The sequence below is a fragment of the Prosopis cineraria genome, unplaced genomic scaffold (assembly GCF_029017545.1).
Source record: "Prosopis cineraria cultivar Desert tree isolate PC_DT_omini unplaced genomic scaffold, ASM2901754v1 PC12, whole genome shotgun sequence".
Taxonomy (NCBI): domain Eukaryota; kingdom Viridiplantae; phylum Streptophyta; class Magnoliopsida; order Fabales; family Fabaceae; genus Prosopis; species Prosopis cineraria.
Window position 1 is genome coordinate 40,972,315 of NW_026555343.1, and position 19,264 is coordinate 40,991,578.

Consider the following 19,264-nt stretch of genomic DNA (forward strand, 5'->3'; position numbering starts at 1 on the left):
TAAAATCATGAGAAGTAATTTAGAAAGTTTACAATAATTGCATATTGGGAAATGTAATTTTACTTATATAAAAAAAACTAAAAATGATAATTTTTTCAATAAATAAAAACGGAGGGATAAATTCTACCTCGTCCCTTGATTTTTATCATTGTTCTCTGATAAATTTAACTGATTTTCCCGAAAGACCAAGGTATTATTTATTGTTACTTTCTATTAGTTTCTTGCATACTTCTAATGTTTATTGTTCACTTTTTCTACAGCCATTTATCAAGAATTATTACTGAAAAGAATTAAATACAAGCGGAGAAGTGTTCTAAAAAAGAATACAAGTGAATTTTTTGATTCCCATCCTTACAATTGAAAAAAAGATTAAAGGAAGACTAAAAATTTTAAGATTTTAGTTGAAAAACTGTTGATTTTTTTTTCGTCCAATTTTTCATCATACCTCAATCATTCTTAAAAGCTTTACCAACCGTCATCTTAATATGGGACAATTGAACAATAGCACACAATAAGTCAAATCTTATAGTGTGATATCTTATGAAGAATAACACTAATTAAAATAGTTTTAAAATTGAAAAAAAAATTAACTCATAAATCTAAATCAAGTCTTCTAAAACCATAAAAGATTGAACTGTTTAAATAAATTTCTAAAAATCTAAATAACACAATTCTAGTTAATTTAGAATTTTAAATGGATAGATTATATTTTAATGGATATATTTTATCCTTGTTTGAATTTAAAACAAAATAAACTAAGTTTTCTAAACTTTACTATTAAAATAAAATAAGATAAACTAGTTTTCTAAATTTAAAAAAAATTAACTAAACTAAATGGATTCATAGGCCTAAGTATTTTGAGTTAGGCCCAATATGTTAAGATTAAGAGTCTTTCTTAGATCATTTGAAACTCCATTCGCCTTTAAAACTCTTTGATTACTTATAATGAATTTAGGAATTTTTTTATCTTGTTGGCTCTAAATCTAGTCATTAATCTCTCAATGCCCTGCAACAAATCAAAAGTATTAAATGTTACTCCCTCCCTTTTTATTTGTAGGAGGAAAAAAATTGTATCACGCATTTTAAGAAGATCAGTTGACTATATTAATTATGTTTGAAATAAAAGAGTTAGACTACAATATCCTTTATTGATTGTGCTAATTAAGTCTTCATTAATTGTTTTTTATGATTATGAATGATAAAATTTTGAAAAGTAATTTAGAAAGTTTACAATAATTGCATATTGAGAAATATAATTTTGCTTATGCAAAAAAATAAATTAAAAATGATAATTTTTTCTATAAATAAAAATGGAGGGATAAATTCTATCTCGTCCCTCAATTTTTATCATTGTTCTCTGATAAATTTAACTGATTTTCCCCGAAGATCAAGGTATTATCTATTGTTACTTTCCATTGGTTTCTTGCATACTTCTAATGTGCCCCAAGGACAGGCCAAACTTGGTGACGTTCGCTCGTGTGCCTCGAGTAACGGAATATTAAAATATTGTTAATTGTTAATGTTAATATTTAGTTGGTTAGTTATGTTGATGAGTTGGAAACATCAAAATAGCAGTAAGAAAGTTCAAAACTGATAGCGAAACCAATTGAGTGTTGAAGCCGAGTTCATGTCGGAGAATATTTTTGCACGCTCACTAACAGCAAAATTGGTTTCTTCCATTCATTTGACTAAAATATCAGGGGAGGAAAAAAGAATGGAAGAAGCTTCAGGGTATGGAATTTAATACAGGACCATAGAAGTTGTATCTGAAGTTAAAATCAAGTATAAGAATACAAATCAATGTCAACTATGAGACTATGCCACCAATATGAACTTCTCAAAGTTGCTACCTTTACTTTTTCTTAGATTTGCGCTTCTTGTGGGAAGACGGTTCTTCGGTTTGGTTACCATCATCCATTAGATGCTCATAATCTTCATAGCTTGCAAAAGGAGACGCTGAGCTTTTCTTGTTCCGTTTTCGTTTTTTCCTATCAACTACATCCTCCTCCTCAACGTCAGAAACATCATCAACATCTCCAACGTCTATACCATTATCATCCTCACCACCATCGCCACCTTCAATTGGTGCGTCAGAGAATTCCTCTGCCATGTCTGAGAGCACTTCCATCTCGCCATCACTAACATCGCCGATCAAGTCCTCGTCATCCTCATTGGCAACTTTATCCAAATCATCATAGTCATACTCACCATCAGCGTCCAAAGATTGATCAGCATTATCCAACAGATTCTCAATCTCTTCGTTATCACTCTCGTCACCCCCATCAACGTCACTACCATCAACATCAAACAACTCCTCAGCAGCCTCCTCATCGGCTGTCTTCTTTTTCTTTTTCTTTGGTTTCTTTGAAGAATTCATTTTGTTTGTGTAGAACTTGTGGAAGACAAGATCCTCTGGCGGTACATCTACTTCTGCTAGTGACAGAATTTCTGGCCCAATCAAATGGTTGTTAATGCTCATCTGCAAAATCAAAATCAAAATGACATCAGTCAGGTGTACCGAAAGGCAGGACCACTACACCATAACCGCAGAAATCTTTCACCAGCGTAAGAATTTAAGGATGTTGATTATTCTTGTACCTGTTTGGTAGGTTCAATCTGAGAAGCACCGTGCCATGTACTTTGTTTTGGTTTCTTCTCCATGAACTTGTCTAGGAAAGCTGGCAGCGATAGGTCATTTAGTGGGTTTCCATTATAGACAATGTTGGCTCCAGAAAGAAGAGTTCTGGCCATAGTAGCCACAGATGGGTGTGAATGTGAGGCAAGAACTATTAACTCCCACCAACTAACACGGTCTGCATTGCTGTTGGATAGAAGGAAATATGCACACAATGATGAAGGAGAAGACAGCAAGTGTAACACGAGGATAAATAAATATCAAAATATGAATGTCACTTATATAGCCATTTTAACTGCAGCCTCAGGTGCACCTGGTCTTTTGACATTTTCATTTTCTTATTCCCTTCAGACATCTAATTGGAGGGGGGGGGGTGCACTTTTTTCTAGTTCTTACGTTAAGTGTCAGGAGGATATTTTTTCTTGCTTCTAAGCTTATAAATAGGTGTGTCAAGAAACACAGAAGAAAATGCAATGCTATCAATCCATTTTTCTCCACCCATTCTATAGAGATACATGATAAATGGAGATTCATTATAACCAACAAAAATATTACCAATAAGAAGGCTCTCTGTGTCGTGGATTGTAACCTCCAGGCAAAGAGTTGGAGGATATCTTTGACAGGTGATCTTCATCATCAGCTCCATATTTCAAATTCTCAGGAACTTTTTCATTCCTTGCTAGCAAAAACTCAGCATCATCTGAATCATCTTCAGAATCGGAAGATTTAGGTAGGTCATCTTCTTTTTCTGAAGATTCATTCTCAGAATTGTCATCACCACCATGCTGAACAGGTCCAACGTCAACTTGCTTATTTGTTGCAATGCTGGGTTTAGCATCAGTTTCTTCTCTAACATCTTCAAAGTGTTCAAGTTCCTCATCAACAGATTCGTTCTGCAACATGAGGTTCCTGCTTAACAAACGAAGATAAGTAGATGGCTATTTTTATAGTAAATTTGTCAGTGCTTGACTTCCAATGCAACAAAAAGAACCTAGAGTCTTTAAAGACATTCTAATCTAGAATAACAAGCAATAATTATGTTACAGACAGACCAATCAATAATTAACATTTACCATAAAGGTGGTCTTGCTTTAAGGAGTTCAGAAAGGAGGAAAAGACATGCACATACATACTGTGGTGGCTGCTGAAGCGCAACCTGTTGAAGAAAGTTAAATTAATAATTGAAACCAACACACACAAGAAACAAGGCAGTAGAAGCTCAGTTTGTTACTTGCCTGCAAAAGGCGTTTAGATAATGCAGCCACACGCTTTAAATTCACATCCCTCTTCATTGCTCTCAGGACAAGTCCAACAAACATTTCCACCTGAAAATAAATGTGAGGAAAAACTTGAGAGGAACAGAAAGTCAAAACAAAAACATTTTTTATGAATGAAAAAAGTATTTCGCATGCCTTTGACGTGTGCATGGCAGCAGGAAGCAAGAGTTTGGAGTACAAAGCTCGGTAAAACCGATCACTGGCTATCTGATTCTTGGATGATATTTTATCAAGAAGCATCAGTGCTTGAAGTCCTACATTAAAATTCTTGGAATGGACCTGCAGATTTTAAGTTTGCGTAAACATCAAAGAACAAAAATCAAGTAATAAAAGTTCTTTGGGCAGCATCAGTCAGTGAGATATTGAATCAACTTTTCATTGATGTTGACATCAAACAAAGGAATTACCAATTGGAAGAGTACTGGTGCTTGAACATCAATAATATCATCAGCTTCATCACTAGAGACAAAGGGGAATGCCCTATTTACTCCCTGTAAAGTTAGACCAATTTTTATGTAAACCCAGATTACACGTACTTTTTCAAAGCCAAAATTTCACAACTGTTAATTCACAAGTATTAGCACATTGATACTTACAGTTAAGAGAGCTGATAGAAGCCGTGAATCCAATTCAACATGTGGTTCTGGCGAATCTTTTAACTTTTCACTTTTAAAATTTGCCTTATTGCTTTTATCCATCTTTCGATTGCTGCTTGCTCCAGAAATCAAGACCTGAACATCATAAACTGTGAACAATACTTTTCTTTTCTTTTCCATTTAAAACTTTTCTCCTAAATCACAGAACAATCGAAAAATCACATGATATTCCAATACCTTAAATAGAGCAAAATATACATCCATTAAACGTTTTGCCACTTTTGGCCCATCTCCTTTATGTGTGAGACGGATTTGGCTCAAGAAGTTAACCTGAAAGAATGTCAAGTATGTAGGAAAGACAGATCAGCTATATTTTTTGGTCAAAGAATGTCAAGCAGGAGTTCAAAAATTAATGCTCAAAAAAGGGGTGCAGAGTCATGAAATTAAAGGGCCACTCCTGCAGCATTTAGAAAAGTAATTTTAATAAGATAAATAAATATATATGCTCTTCCAAAAGAGACCATTATTCTATAACAAAATTAACATTTGAAGAAACCTAAAAAATGATGTCAAGAATATTCTGCTGTCAATGGACAGCGTGCAAGAGCCCTAAGCAAAATAAACATGAAGATTAGCATTTAAGACATTCTCCATTTGCGTGCCACATACAGATCTCAATAATACTAACATCAATGGTAATGTATAACTTACAACAACAACAACAACAACAACAAGCCTTTATCCCACTAGGTGGGGTCGGCTACATGGATTGCAAGACGCCATTGTACTCTATCATTTATCAAACTTTTAGGAATATTATTAATTAAGAGATCGCGTTCAACAACTTTCAAGAGTGTTCTCTTAGGCCTTCCTCTACCTCTCTTAATCGGACTCAAAGTTATATGTTCCACTCTTCTCACTGGTGCCTCCCTTGGTCTTCTTTGTACATGCCCAAACCATTCAACCGATTTTCTACCATTTTTTCTTCAATAGGTGCCACCCTCACTTTTTCACGTACGTGCTCATTTCGAATTTTATCTTTACGTGTATGTCCACACATCCATCGTAACATTCTCATCTCTGCTACTCCAACTTTATGCTCTTGCTGTCCCGTTAGAGTCCAGCATTCACTACTATATAACATTGCCGGTCTGATAGCAGTGCGATAAAACTTTCCTTTAAGTTTATTAGGCACCTTACGGTCACAAATAACTCCTTTAGCTTTTCTCCAATTAAACCACCCAGCTTGAATTCTATGTGAAATATCTCCACTGATTTCGCCATCATTTTGAATAATGGCTCCCAAATATCTAAACTTTTCCACTTGAGGTATAATTTGATCTCCCAATTTCACTTCCAAATTATTGTCGAATATTCCTTTACCAAATTTACAATATAAATATTCCGTCTTACTTCTACTCAGACGAAAACCTTTCAACTCCAATGTCCTCCTCCATAACTCAAGTTTACAATTAACCTCTTCTCTTGTCTCTGCTATAAGAACTATATCATCCGCGAAGAGCATACATTTCGGGATTTCCTCTTGAATATGTTCCGTCAAAACATTTAAAATCAAGTTGAACAAATAAGGACTCAGAGATGATCCCTGATGTAGTCCAATCTTTATAGAAAAATCCTTTGTTTGACCACTAGGTGTTCTTATACTAGTTTTACCCCCTCATACATATCTTGTATGGCTTTAATATAAGCAATCCGTACTCCCTTTTTTTCCAACGCTTTCCAAAGCACTTCTCTTGGTATACGGTCATAAGCTTTTTCCAAATCAATAAAAACCATATGTAGATCTTTATCTTTACAACGATACTTTTCCATTAATCCCCTTAGTAGATAAATCGCCTCTGTAGTTGATCTACCTGGCATAAAACCAAACTGATTCTCAGAAATACTTGTCTCCAATCTCAACCTGTGCTCAATTACTTTCTCCCACAATTTCATTGTGTGGCTCATGAGTTTAATCCCTCTATAGTTAGTACAATTCTAAATATCTCCTTTATTTTTATAAATAAGAATTAATGTACTTCTCCTCCACTCATCAGGCATTTTCTTGGACCGTAAAATCACATTAAATAACTTAGTTAACCATCTCACCCCTTCTTCACCTAAACATTTCCACGCTTCGATAGATATACAATCAGGTCCGTTGGCTCTACCATTTGCCATTTTCTTAAGAGCTTCCTTTACCTCCTTATCACGTATTATTCGATAGAATGACAAATTTTGTTCTCCTTCACCAGTTACTAAATCCTCCAAATTACTAGATGAATCCTCTCCATCATTGAAAAGTTTAGAAAAGTAAGTCTCCCATCTATTTTTAATTTCATCATCTGTAACTAAAATTCTTCCCTCTTCATCCTTAATACACCTTACCTGTTCTAGATCTCTTGATTTTCTTTCCCTACTCTTGGCAATCTTAGAAATATTTTGCTCTCCTTCCTTCGTCTCAAGGTTCTTATAAAGTTCTTCAAAAGCTTTAGAACGAGCTTCACCCACAGCTCTCTTAGTTTCCTTCTTAGCCATACGGTACCTCTCCCAATTTTCCTCATTGTTACACAAATGTATGGCTTTAAAACAGTTCTTCTTATACTTGATTTTGTCCTGTACACTATTATTCCACCACCAAAACTCCTTATCTCTCGGACCAGAACCTTTCGATTCTCCCAAAACTACTTTTGCAACCTCCCGTATCTTTTCAGCCATATCCTCCCATATGATGTTAGCACTTCCCTGAGATTCCCAAATTCCTTTATCCAAAAGATTTCGCTTGAAAATATCTTGCTTCTCACCTTTTAATTGCCACCACCTAATCCTTAGTGTTACTACTTGTCGACGTTTTTGGATTTTACTCATAATACACACATCAAGGACTAGGACCCTATGTTGTGTCGTAACAGCATCTCCGGGGATCACCTTACAATTTTTACAAAGTCTTCTATCTGTGTTCCTAACCAAAAGAAAATCAATCTGTGACCTTGAGGCTCCACTTTTGTAAGTGATGAGATGCTCATCTCTTTTCTTGAAACAAGTGTTGGCAATCTTAAAATCATACACCAATGAGAAATCAAGAAGAGTTTGTCCTTCATTGTTTAGCTCTCCAAAACCAAAACCACCATGCACCCTCGCATACTGACCAGCTTCCCTCCCAACATGCCCATTAAAGTCTCCTCCAATAAAAATTTTTTCACTCTGTGGTATATGTCGAATCAACCCCTCTAGATCCTCCCAAAATAATTCCTTAAGACTGGCTTCTGTCCCGACTTGCGGCGCATAAGCGCTAACAATATTAACAGTCTCACATCCAATTATCATTTTTAAGGAAATAATTCTGTCTCCGATTCTGCTAACTTCTACAACGTTCTTCTTCCACTCCTTATCTATAATGATGCCTACTCCATTGCGTGCACTTACTTTTCCTGTATACCAAAGTTTGAAACCTTGAATATCCTTAGCTTCTTCTCCACGCCATTTTGTTTCTTGCAGGCAAAGGATATTGATTTTCCTTTGAATCATAACCCCTACAACCTCTAGGCAGGTAATGTATAACTTACAAACAAGCAAAAACATGCCAGAACATAGGCCCAGTATTTTTGCAGTTGACAGGTGACAGGTGACAACTAACTAGAGCTGACAAGGAGGATGTATTCTGATCCAAATTATGCATTGATATAAGAAATGCATTAGCAATAGAAGTTTAGGACTTACTGCATGGTACTGAGCCCGTGGTCCCAAATGAGGGCGAAAGAGAAAAGAATCCACCTCATCAATAACCACACCCTGAACAAGAAAGACAAGATGCAATTAATAAAATGTAAATAAAATACATCAGCATAATCTCTTGAACAAGTAACAGTATTAGTCAGGGACAAGCATATAATATCAACCCTCTAAATGTAACATCTACATCATCATTATCAAAAAATGTAAGACAAGATGTATTATCATATATCCATACCTTCATATTTGGGTGGTCAGACACGAGGTTTGACAAATGAAAGTCAGCATTAGATGCAGCCTTATTATCCGGATCCCCAAGCTGAAGTAATTCCAATGGATGTCCCCATCCCCATCCCCAACCATGCAAAAGACAGAGTAAGTATTATCAACGTGTTTAACTAAATGCAGCGAGCTCACTGGCTAGCAACAGTGACAAGGAAAAATCCATGTCCCATGTTCCGCACAAATATCAGTATAGCAAGTGCAGAAAAATCAATATTAACTCACCTTATTAACAAGAGCAGAAAGTAGTCTGCGCTCTTGTTCTGACTTGCTACTCAAAAGCATGTATATGGACTGCAAGCAACAAAAAAGAGGAGGAACACCACATCCAAAACAGTGGACCAGGAGTTAAAAAGATATACACTATATATAACTAAATACATGTAAGAACAAATCTCAATATTGTCATCACTTCTCACTAGCTTGCATTAAAAGGAAAAGGAAGATTGGAGTATGGGAAAAAGAAATATTCATAAAACCCTTTTCCTTCCATTTCTATGCTTATTTTCTAAAATAATTTTCAAGTTCCTCCAGAGATTGAAGGAAAAAAGCCTGAAGAGTTAATAAGTAGTAGCAACCCTTTTCCCTGACGTATTTTATTTTTAACTCAAAAGTTGCAAGTGAAAGTGACTTGTCAAGCCACAAAATATGAACAGAGTTGTCAGGAGGTAAGTGAAAATATGAACAGAAAACCGACCTTTAAGGATTTGTTTTTAAGTACAGGTAACATGTCTCTGGATGCTTCTTCAAGTGCAATAACAAATCTTTCATAACTGAAACATCAGAAGCTATTCATTGCATTACTCAAAAAGAGCTTCGTGGATGTCAATAAAGCAAAAGGTAGGGGGAAAATAGATTAGAAAACAAAGAATGTGGTTCACCAGCAAGAATGAAGCATTACTGACACATACCTCTGCTTCAAGCATTCCTCCCAATACCAGAACAGTAAAAGAGAGTAACCATCTTTATTTTCGGGAACATGATTTATTGGCCGCTGTATCAAAGTCTTCAATTTACGATCAGGTAATAAGCTGCACGTAAAGATACAAAGCATATGGAGAATTTGAGATGTATGTGACTCAATTTTACACAAATAAGGAGCTATTAGAGTAGCACAATCAAAGGCATAGCAATCAAGCTTATAAATTTAGTTTCAACCTATACAGACCAGCTAATTATTGAAGAGGGGGAGAAATGGAAAGGGAGAAGCTGAGGAAATACAAACCTTGAGATGAACAATTCTTTTAGCGCTTCAAAACCAGTCAATGCATGGCGTTTTCCGACCTTAGATGTCACCATTCCTAAATGAAACATTTTATTCCATTAAAAGCTCAACTCTATGAGCAAATGGGAAAGACAGGACAACATTTATACTGTAACCACATAGAATAAACAGAGTCAGCCAATGTAGCAACCAAAACATTCAGGGTGAAGTAATGTCATGAAATGAACAATGTTAACACAAAACTTAAATAGACTTGCCCGATCAAAGTTTGGGTAGAACATGCACCATACTTCACTCTATAAGCACAATTCTAGGGAAGTGCCGCTAGGAGGAAAATAATTACATTCCTTTCATTAACATTAGACTGAGGTGCAGTTTGAGCAATGAGATGTCACATCAACTAAGAGGATCGCCGATATTTAAAGAGATCAAGATGTAAACTTCGGGTTTCAAAAACTAATGTCAAAACCTCACAACAGCAAGATGTAGAGGGGAAGAATTCAAGATTGAGCAAAAATAATACATAAAAATAAGAATACACAATAACCACCCAAACTAATCAGTAATTTGACAGAAACAAAGATCTAAAGCGAAGCGTGTCCGTTGTGCAAATCTTTCTAAGGTGTCAGTCAGCAACAAAATAGGCCCAAAAAATAAATAACCCACTAAATATGGATACTTCTATTATGGAACCCGTTCCAACACTCATTACTCAAACAAAAGGGAACACTATAAATTGTATCCAAGTGTTTCATGTTCTGTGGTGTCGTCGTAGTCATGTCATGTCACATACGGTGCCTCTTAGTCATGAAAGTCTCGAATTATGTTATAGTTAAGTCGAATTAAACAGTTACAACAGGAAAAACACAAGAAGAAAGGAAGAAGAGAAGACGAATTGTTTACTCACCTAAGAGGGCATCAAGTGACCGTAAATTAGCAATTGGATTGTCTCCCACCATTACTGAGAACGCTGACACCTTATCAACTGCAGTACCCGACCTCTGTGTGGAAATCAACATTTTGATGTCGCCACTTTGGCCTCTCGACGACTCATAGTCCTGAACATACTGTGCCATCATCCTCTCGCCCACCTCCCTTCTTTTCTCGGCAAGGCTTTTCCACTCTTCTACATTCTTTATTTCTATCCTTTTCCCCTCCCCAATCACTTTCGCTTCCAACTCAGCCGCGTCCACATACCACACACCCAAAGCACTCGCTTTCATCATGGAAGCTTCGGGAGATTCTTATACCTATTAAACCCTTTCCCCTTATCACCATCTTCCAGTGATAGAACAGAAGGCTTAGGCTTGGATTTCTGATGCGCTCCACAGTTTTTCCCTAGATACTTGTTTTGGGGCTGATGGCTATCTTCAGAACTAGGTCTTGCGGCTGTTTCTGGCTTCTTTGATGCCTTATTTGGCTTGATGGTACGCTTGATGGTACCTCTTTTGCGAAAATCAACATCGTTGAAACCTGAAGATGAGGAAGGTAACAAGGACGATAGACCAAGCGAAGAGGCGAAAGAGGCGACATCTGATGTCAGACTATCAATATCCTCAGCCTTCCTTGAGTTCGCTATCGCCATTTCTGTATGAAGATGGGAAGAACTAAACGCAGTGATGATTTTCAGAGGTTGATGTTGATTGTCGCGTAACAGGAGGGTTTAAGAGCCTCAAGAGCATGAGGCCCAATTTGGAACCCACCATGTAAACCTCATGGCCCTAAACGAGAAGAGTCACGCAAATTGTAGAGAGAATCGCACTCAGGCCCCATAAGTAACAAAATTGCAGATAAGGCTCAACGAATCTAAAATTATTCCAAGGCTTGGAAGATCTCATTTACAATTATATTTTTAAATGAAATAACTCATTTGTCCCTCCCACAATTTACCAATATTCAACTGTATATATATATATATATATATATATAAATATTGGCAATATTATTCTCTATATTCTATAGTTGTGATTTAATTGTTAATATAACCTAAATTGATTGTTGATATAATAAAATTTGCTAATATAATCTTTGTTTCTTGAACTTTAAGTTGGTAGTGAATTATTTGTCATGAAATCATAATAGTTTATTTGTTCATCTAGAATGTTTTCATGTGTATCTTTAAGGTTGCATTTGGTTGTGTGGATTTAAGATAAGAATTTAGATTTAAAATCTCATATTTAAAATCTCACTTTAATTCTAAATTCTTTATTTGGATGATATAAAAATTTTTAAATTATAATATTAAAATTCTTTATTTAGATCTAAAGTAAAATTTTAAATTCTATATTTGAATTTAAAAGAAACTTGAAAGACTAGTTAAAGTTGATAGTCTAAAAGGCCAACATTCACCGAAATCAGACAACTAAAGTTGACTAAGACTATGGCACCGGTGACGATCGGGACAAGATGATCGACTTCCACCAGGGCTGTAGCATCGGTGACGATCAGGATAGGATGATTGACTTCCATTGGGGCTAGACTGACGCCACGACATGGATCGAAGATTAGATAGCCGACTTTTAAAGGGACTGGACCAACAACAATGACCATGTTTGACAGCGATGACGAAGATCGAATGGCTAACCTCCACCAAGACGAGATTGATAGTAATGATGAGGACCAGATAATCAACTTCCACCAGGACCGGACTGACGATGACCGCCTAGACCAGTTGGTCTCCTTTCATAGGGACTGGATTGATAGTAAGGAACAAGATCAAATGGCAAACTTTCATCCGAACCATATCGACAATGACGACCATAATAGGATAATCTATTTCCATCGAGACTGGACCTGGTAGAAGTCGCTCGTCTAATCCCCATTGTCACCATTGGTCCAGTCTTAGTAGAAATTAGCCATCCGATTTTGGTGGTCGTCGTCGATGTGATCTTGGTGGAAGTTGTTGTCTGGACCCAATAGTCATTGTCAATTTGGTCCTGAGGAAAGTCAGTCTTTTGGTCTTTATCGTCATTATCGGTCCGATTCCTATGGAAGTCAGTCTCCAGTCCCAGTGATCAACGTCAGTCGGGTCTTGATCTTTATTGTGGATCTGGTCTCTATAAAAGTAGGTCATCCGGCCCTTGGTCACAGTCGATCCAGTCCTAATTTTTATTATAGGTTCGATCCTTATGGAAGTCAACTGTTCGATCTTGGTGGTCATCATCAATCTTGTCCTTGTAGAAATTGATTGTTCGATCCTCATTGTCACCATTGGTTTGGTCTCGATGGAAGTTGGTTGTCTCGTCCCAGTTGTCGCCATTAGTTCGATCCCAATGGAAGTCAGCTATCTAATCCTGATCAACGATGGTAGGTTATTTTCATTAACTTTGACGGTTCGGTCCAATTACTGGTTGCGAGTCAATCAACCTTTTATGGATTTGATCAAATTATAAAAAAGATTGAGTTAATATTTGAAATAATAGAGATTTAGAAAGGATTTTAAATTAGAAAGAAATTGAGGTAGAACTTGAATTTGGATTCAGGTCAAATCTAAATCCATACATTTTTAATTACACAAATAATAGATTTAGTTCAAATTCAATTCCAAATCCAAATCTATACATACATACATACATACATACATACATACATACATACATATATATATATATATATATCCAAACATAGCATAAAATTATCCTTTAAATGAGCATGCTATTTTAGATCAGAGTAAAATTTAAGTCTAGTCAATTTTTTACATCTATTTCTCTAGATTTACATGGAGTTAGTCAAAATAGGAAGAATTAATTGTTTATATGTGAATTTAAAGTCGTGAAAATGTGAACTTGTAGTTGCAAAAATGGAACTTGCTATTATTAAATTGTGAATATCTAAAGCTATAAAGACTTTGACTTAGAAATAGTTGAATATATACTTGTAAATATTCAAACTTTTAATTGCAAATTTATGGACTTTGCCAACACATGAACTTGTCAATTTTAAATGAGAATTTCACTACTCGAGAAGATATAGAGTTACTCAAAAAATAAATAATCACTTGTTAATATGTGAACATAATGCAGTGAATTTATGAACATGTATTTGTAAAAATTAAAACTTTCTATTACTGAGTTATGAATATCTGAAGTCAAAAATTTTGAATTTTGATTTATGAATAGTTGAACATATACATGTAAATATTCAGACATTTAGTTATGAATTTGTAAACTTTAACAACATGTTAACTCTAGATCTTTGCTTGTCAAGATATAGACTTTCACTTGTAAATATCTAAACCTGTAATCGTGAAAATTAAGACTTTTGCTCGTAAATTTCTAAACCTTTTCAATTTGTGCAGGAGTATAAAATGGTTTAAGTATGTCATTTTGTGATAGTTAATAGAGCATCCCAATAATGTTAAAGTCGAGAGTGCCTTTACACTTACAACAGGAACCAGAGAAAAACAAAAATGACAAAATGAAGCATTGGAATGTAATTAATGTAATTCTAGGATTGTGTCTGTACTATCTTAAATTGATTTTTTGTATGTAGAATTGGTTTTTTATAAATGGATGCATGACAACCATTGTAATGCATGTTTAGAGGGCATTTGTTGTGATGTAAATAAAATTATTTACAATGAACATTTGTACAAGTTTTTTAGGTTTATCAATAATAAAAAGTTCGTATATGACATGACAATATCCATTTATTAATAACATAATCTCCGCTTATTGCACATAGTTCATGTGATTAAGTTGAACATTTGTACAAGTTTTTCAAATTTTTGAACAATAGAAAATTTATATATAACATGACAATGTGCATTTATTAACAACATAATATTTATTTATTTCACATGATTCGTGTAGTTGAGTTAACTATTTGTACAAGTTTATCAAGTTTTTGAACAACAAATAACATGACAATGTTTATTTATTAACAATACAATATTCATTTATTTCACATAATTTGTGGAGTTAAGTTGAACATTTGTAAAAGTTTTTCAAATTTCTGAACAATAGAACGTTCATATATAGTATGATAATGTTAATTTATTAACCAAATAATGTCCATTTATCTCACATGATCCATATGCTTAAGTTAAACATTTGTACAAGTTTTTTAGGTTTTTGAACAATAGAAAGTTTATACATGACATAATAAGGTTTATTTATTAACAATACAATATATATTTATGTGGTACACCTAAACATTTGCACATCTGTAATATTTATACAATATAAACTTTGTAAATAATAAGATGTTTTCATTGAAATAACAATAACATTTACATCTAATTCTAATTACATTTACATTTTTGATGTTTCTATTAGTTAGATCATCCTATTGTCTTTTTTTTCCTTTGATAGCCGCTATAAGGCTCCCTCTCACCTTTACTCATCTTTTTCTAATTTTTAGTTGACACATCATTTAAGTCTATCAATTTCTGGCACAGTCTTTTATTCTTGTCCAATATTAATTCTCTCCTAAACCCATACCATCTCATAAAAAGAGAAATTCTTTTCAACTATTTCTTGTTAAGCATTTTATATACTTCCAAAAATTAGTAATGCAATCAATGTAAATAACCATTAAATCACATAAAATAATTACTCAAATTTTATCAACTGCAAATTTACATACTAATAGCAAGAGGTTCACATATTGACAAACCTAGCTTCAAATATTTACAAGTAAGTGTCTAAATACGTAAACTTAACTTTTATTTTTTATAACTGAATATTCAATATAAATAAAACAACATTCATGTTTTCACATCATGTAATTCAGTGTTTTTGATAGTGTATTTTCATGATCATGGACAAGTCATGAATTCCCCAATTCACATGTGAACATCCAATTTAAATAAATAAATCATCATGATTTCACAACAAATAATCCATTGCCAACTAAGAGTTTAGTAAACAAATATTACATTCAACTAAATTGCAACTACAATGTCTAGAGAGAAATCCCACCATTATATATATATATATATATATATTTAATATAGTTGAATATATGCATTAATAAAACAACTTTTTTGTTTTCACAACACTACATTATAGCCTTTACAACACAAAGTCCATTTAGACTCTTGGACGGATTCAGATTTAAAGAATTTACACATGCAAAATACAAATTATAGGTTCAACATGAATCAATATATTCAACATGATGTAAGGTTTCTTCAATCCATTTGCACTTTTTTAATTTTGGTTTTTTTGACCCCTAGAAAAAGAATTGCAAGACAATGGGAACGATGCCTACTATAAAAGAGTTTGTTGAATCCAATCATTTGAACTTTATTCTTCCCAATTTTGAGCACCTTTGATGTTTAGAAGATTCCCACGATTGACTTTTCCAAACTCATCTCTTGCAATTCTATGAATAAGGTGAAAGCTTAAGGATATGGTGAATACACCACACCCAAGACTTCAAAGATGATGATTTCAGCCAAAGGGAGAGAAGGAAGAATAAGGAAGAAGAAAGAGGAAGAGGAAGAGAGAGAAAGAAGAGAGGAAGAAGAAGAGATCAGAGAGTAAAATGTATACATTGGTAGATTTTGGGAGAAGCAATGGATCATTTAAAAAAAAAACACAATTGCAAATAAGGATTTTGGACCCTTAGAATAATTCTATATTCCATTGAGTCTTATTTGCAATTTTTTTGCTTTTGAGGCCTTGAGTGCAATTCTTCCAATTAATTTTTTAAATTTCAATTATTTCTAAATATATTTTTAATTTAAAATTTTTATAATTAATGTTTATAATTTGGAATTTATTTTTCACATGGACTTCGCGTATTATAATTATAATTTTCATTTTTTTAGAAATAAGTTTTATAATTGGAGAAGTTTAGTTAAGCTTGATTAGATCTTCTTCGAACCTATATAAACTAAGGAACCATGACTAGTCTTGGATAAGAAACTCTAGACTTCTTAATTTCGGATAAAAGAGATGGAGATAAAATAAGATTTATGAAATCCACACGAACAGATAAATTTCTATTTATATTCCTTTCCTTCCATGTTTGTATGTTTTTATTAGGCTAAAAAACAAAAAAGGCTTTGCATGAGCAACTGGAGCAACTGAAAGGTCCAATCATTAACGTGGCCCAAGTGTAAATTGGGCCAGCCCATTAGTGAACCACAACGGCCCATAGAATTTTGATTGGCGCCAAAAATTTTGCATCAAACGGGCGCAAAGTCTGCAACGCTTTCTTGGGTCATCCCCCCTCTGTGCGTCTCTCTCAGCTTCAGAAGGCAGGCTCATTCTGCTGCTTTGAGCCATGGCCCCCGCCGAGCTGCCGCGTCATCTGGCGCGTAAGGAGGAAGACATCAGAATGATGTTGGCCACCGAGGTGCATTTGGGAACAAAAAACTGTGATCTTCAAATGGAGCGATATGTTTTCAAGCGACGGAGCGATGGTGAGTTCCTCATTGTCAAGTCTTGTTTTTTGGTAAATGGATTAAAATGTTTGATTGCTGGCTGAATTTATATTTGGCATGTAAAGTGATGTAACTACATTGAAAATCATTTGACAAACGTGAAAGGTACTCCTATTGACTGTGAAATCGGGATCGATGAATGGGAAACCATCAAATGCGTGCTCAGCGTATATTCTTTGTTACAAAATATTCCGTATTTAGAGACTCATAAAAAAACACAGACGAATGCACTGTATGACAGTGCTTTGAAGATTTTACTTTTGTTCATTGCGTTTCTTTTGTACATAGATTGCTAGTATTTTTGTCGCTGCTTCACTATCAGCCCTCGTAGAGTTGTGTGCGTCAGCGCGTGACAATTTTTTCAAGACTTGAGAATTTGATTTTACTCTAATCAGTATAGTATTTTCTCTGGTGTGCCGATTTTGCTTATAAAAGGGCTCATTTTATAGTGTTGATAACTTTGGCGGCTTCCTTTTCCTTTTCTTTTCCTAATGAGGTCTGTGTTAATCAGGAATTCACATCATAAATCTTGGAATGGGAGAAGCTGCTGCTTGCTGCCAGGGTTGTTGTTGCCATTGAGAACCCTCAAGATATTATCGTTCAGTCTGCCAGGCCATATGGTCAGAGAGCAGTTCTGAAATTTGCTGAGTAAACTGGCGGCCATGCAATTGCTGGAAGGCACACTCCTGGTACATTCACTAACCAGCTCCAGACATCACACAAGGCGCCTCGCTTTCTTATTCTAACTGATCCAAAAACATATCATCAGGCTATTATCTCTTCATAGTTCATATTAATTTCAAATTCGGGTTCATGAAACTGGAAATTTCTTTTACCAGTTTCCCCACTATTTTCTTACATTATTGTTTTGCTTGCAGCTCATGAAGGAAGCCGCGCTTGGAAATATACCAACGATTGCTTTCTGTGACACTGATTCTCCCATAAAATATGTTGACATTGGGATTCCGGCAAATAACAAAGGGAAACACAGCATTGGTTCTCTTTCGGCTTCTAGCAAGAATGGTACTGTATATGATGGGTGTTAGTTGTCGCGGGCATGAGTGAAATGTGATGGTAATTGTTCGTGATTTTAAAGATTGGTTGTCATCTGATAGATGCAGCCTTTATTTGGTATCTATATAGCCTTCTTTATTGGAGGGAACTAGTTTTTCTTCTTATTTTTTAGGCTTCCTTTGATCTTAATTCAGAACTTCTTGTGCAGGTGGATTTATTTTTATATAGGGAACCTGAGGATGCCAAGCAACATGAGGAAGATGAAGGGAAGGTTGCAATTGATCGACCACTGAAACCACCGCCAATTCCGACCGTCCCCGATGTCAACTGGACCCCGGAAGCTGGTAAGAATTATTGAAGTAAAACTTTCCTTCTATATCTTATGACTATATAACTTCCTGTGTCAGATCCTCATCTGATGCCAGATCAAGCTGGTATTCATCATTTGGGGAGTTAGTGATCTTTAATTTTGAGTCATTCGCAAAGGATTCGTTTATCCTCCTCTTCTGACCAGTGTGAGAATCTCACTGGCATCAATTTTTGCCATTCCAGTTGCTCATAACTATCTTAATTCATATGTTGTTAGAAAGTTATTCCCCTTTGGTTCCACCTCTAGAAAAGAAGAAGAATGATTTTTCCCACTACAAACTAGCTGTCGGGAACCTTTCTGGGTTATAAACCGTGTCTTCGCGTTTTGTTGAGTAGAAATTTTTCTTGTAGTTGCAGGAGATTGGGGGCAGTTTGTTCCAGCTCCACAACTTGCCGCTTCGGAAACTGGTTAGGAATAAATGTCATGAGCCAGAAGCTAAATACCGATCAGTCATTCATGATAGATAAAATGCTACTTTTTTTTTGTTCGATATTGACTGACTAAAATCTTGATATTGACAATATATGTATATATTCGCAAATTTTTTATTATTATTAAAGTTCGATGATTAGTTCCTTAATGCTTGATGAAATACGACAAGGATGTCAACGAAGTCAGGTCATTCATGATTCACCCGTAGCTTAACTTTCTCCACCTTATTGCCGTTGGGTTTCATTTCACTGCACGAAAATGAACCAAAATGGGATTAATGGAAATTTAGTATTTGATTATTTGGTTTT

General features: G+C 34.9%; 1 protein-coding gene and 1 pseudogene across 1 annotated transcript; one reads left to right on the forward strand and one right to left on the reverse strand.

Moving 5' to 3' along the window:
* Positions 1-1,655: 1,655 nt before the first annotated feature.
* Positions 1,656-11,451, reverse strand: LOC129288389 (protein SLOW WALKER 2). The gene is given in 17 exon segments (XM_054924928.1): positions 1,656-2,479; positions 2,599-2,821; positions 3,191-3,544; positions 3,709-3,791; positions 3,871-3,960; positions 4,048-4,191; positions 4,320-4,403; positions 4,509-4,643; positions 4,746-4,838; positions 8,229-8,300; positions 8,479-8,559; positions 8,748-8,816; positions 9,220-9,295; positions 9,434-9,553; positions 9,748-9,823; positions 10,655-10,972; positions 10,975-11,451. Coding segments are annotated over 17 exon segments (3,003 nt in total). The 5' UTR covers positions 11,333-11,451; the 3' UTR covers positions 1,656-1,852.
* Positions 11,452-16,946: 5,495 nt separating this feature from the next.
* On the forward strand, positions 16,947-19,146 carry LOC129289639 (40S ribosomal protein SA-like; annotated as a pseudogene).
* The last annotated feature ends 118 nt before the right edge of the window (positions 19,147-19,264 follow it).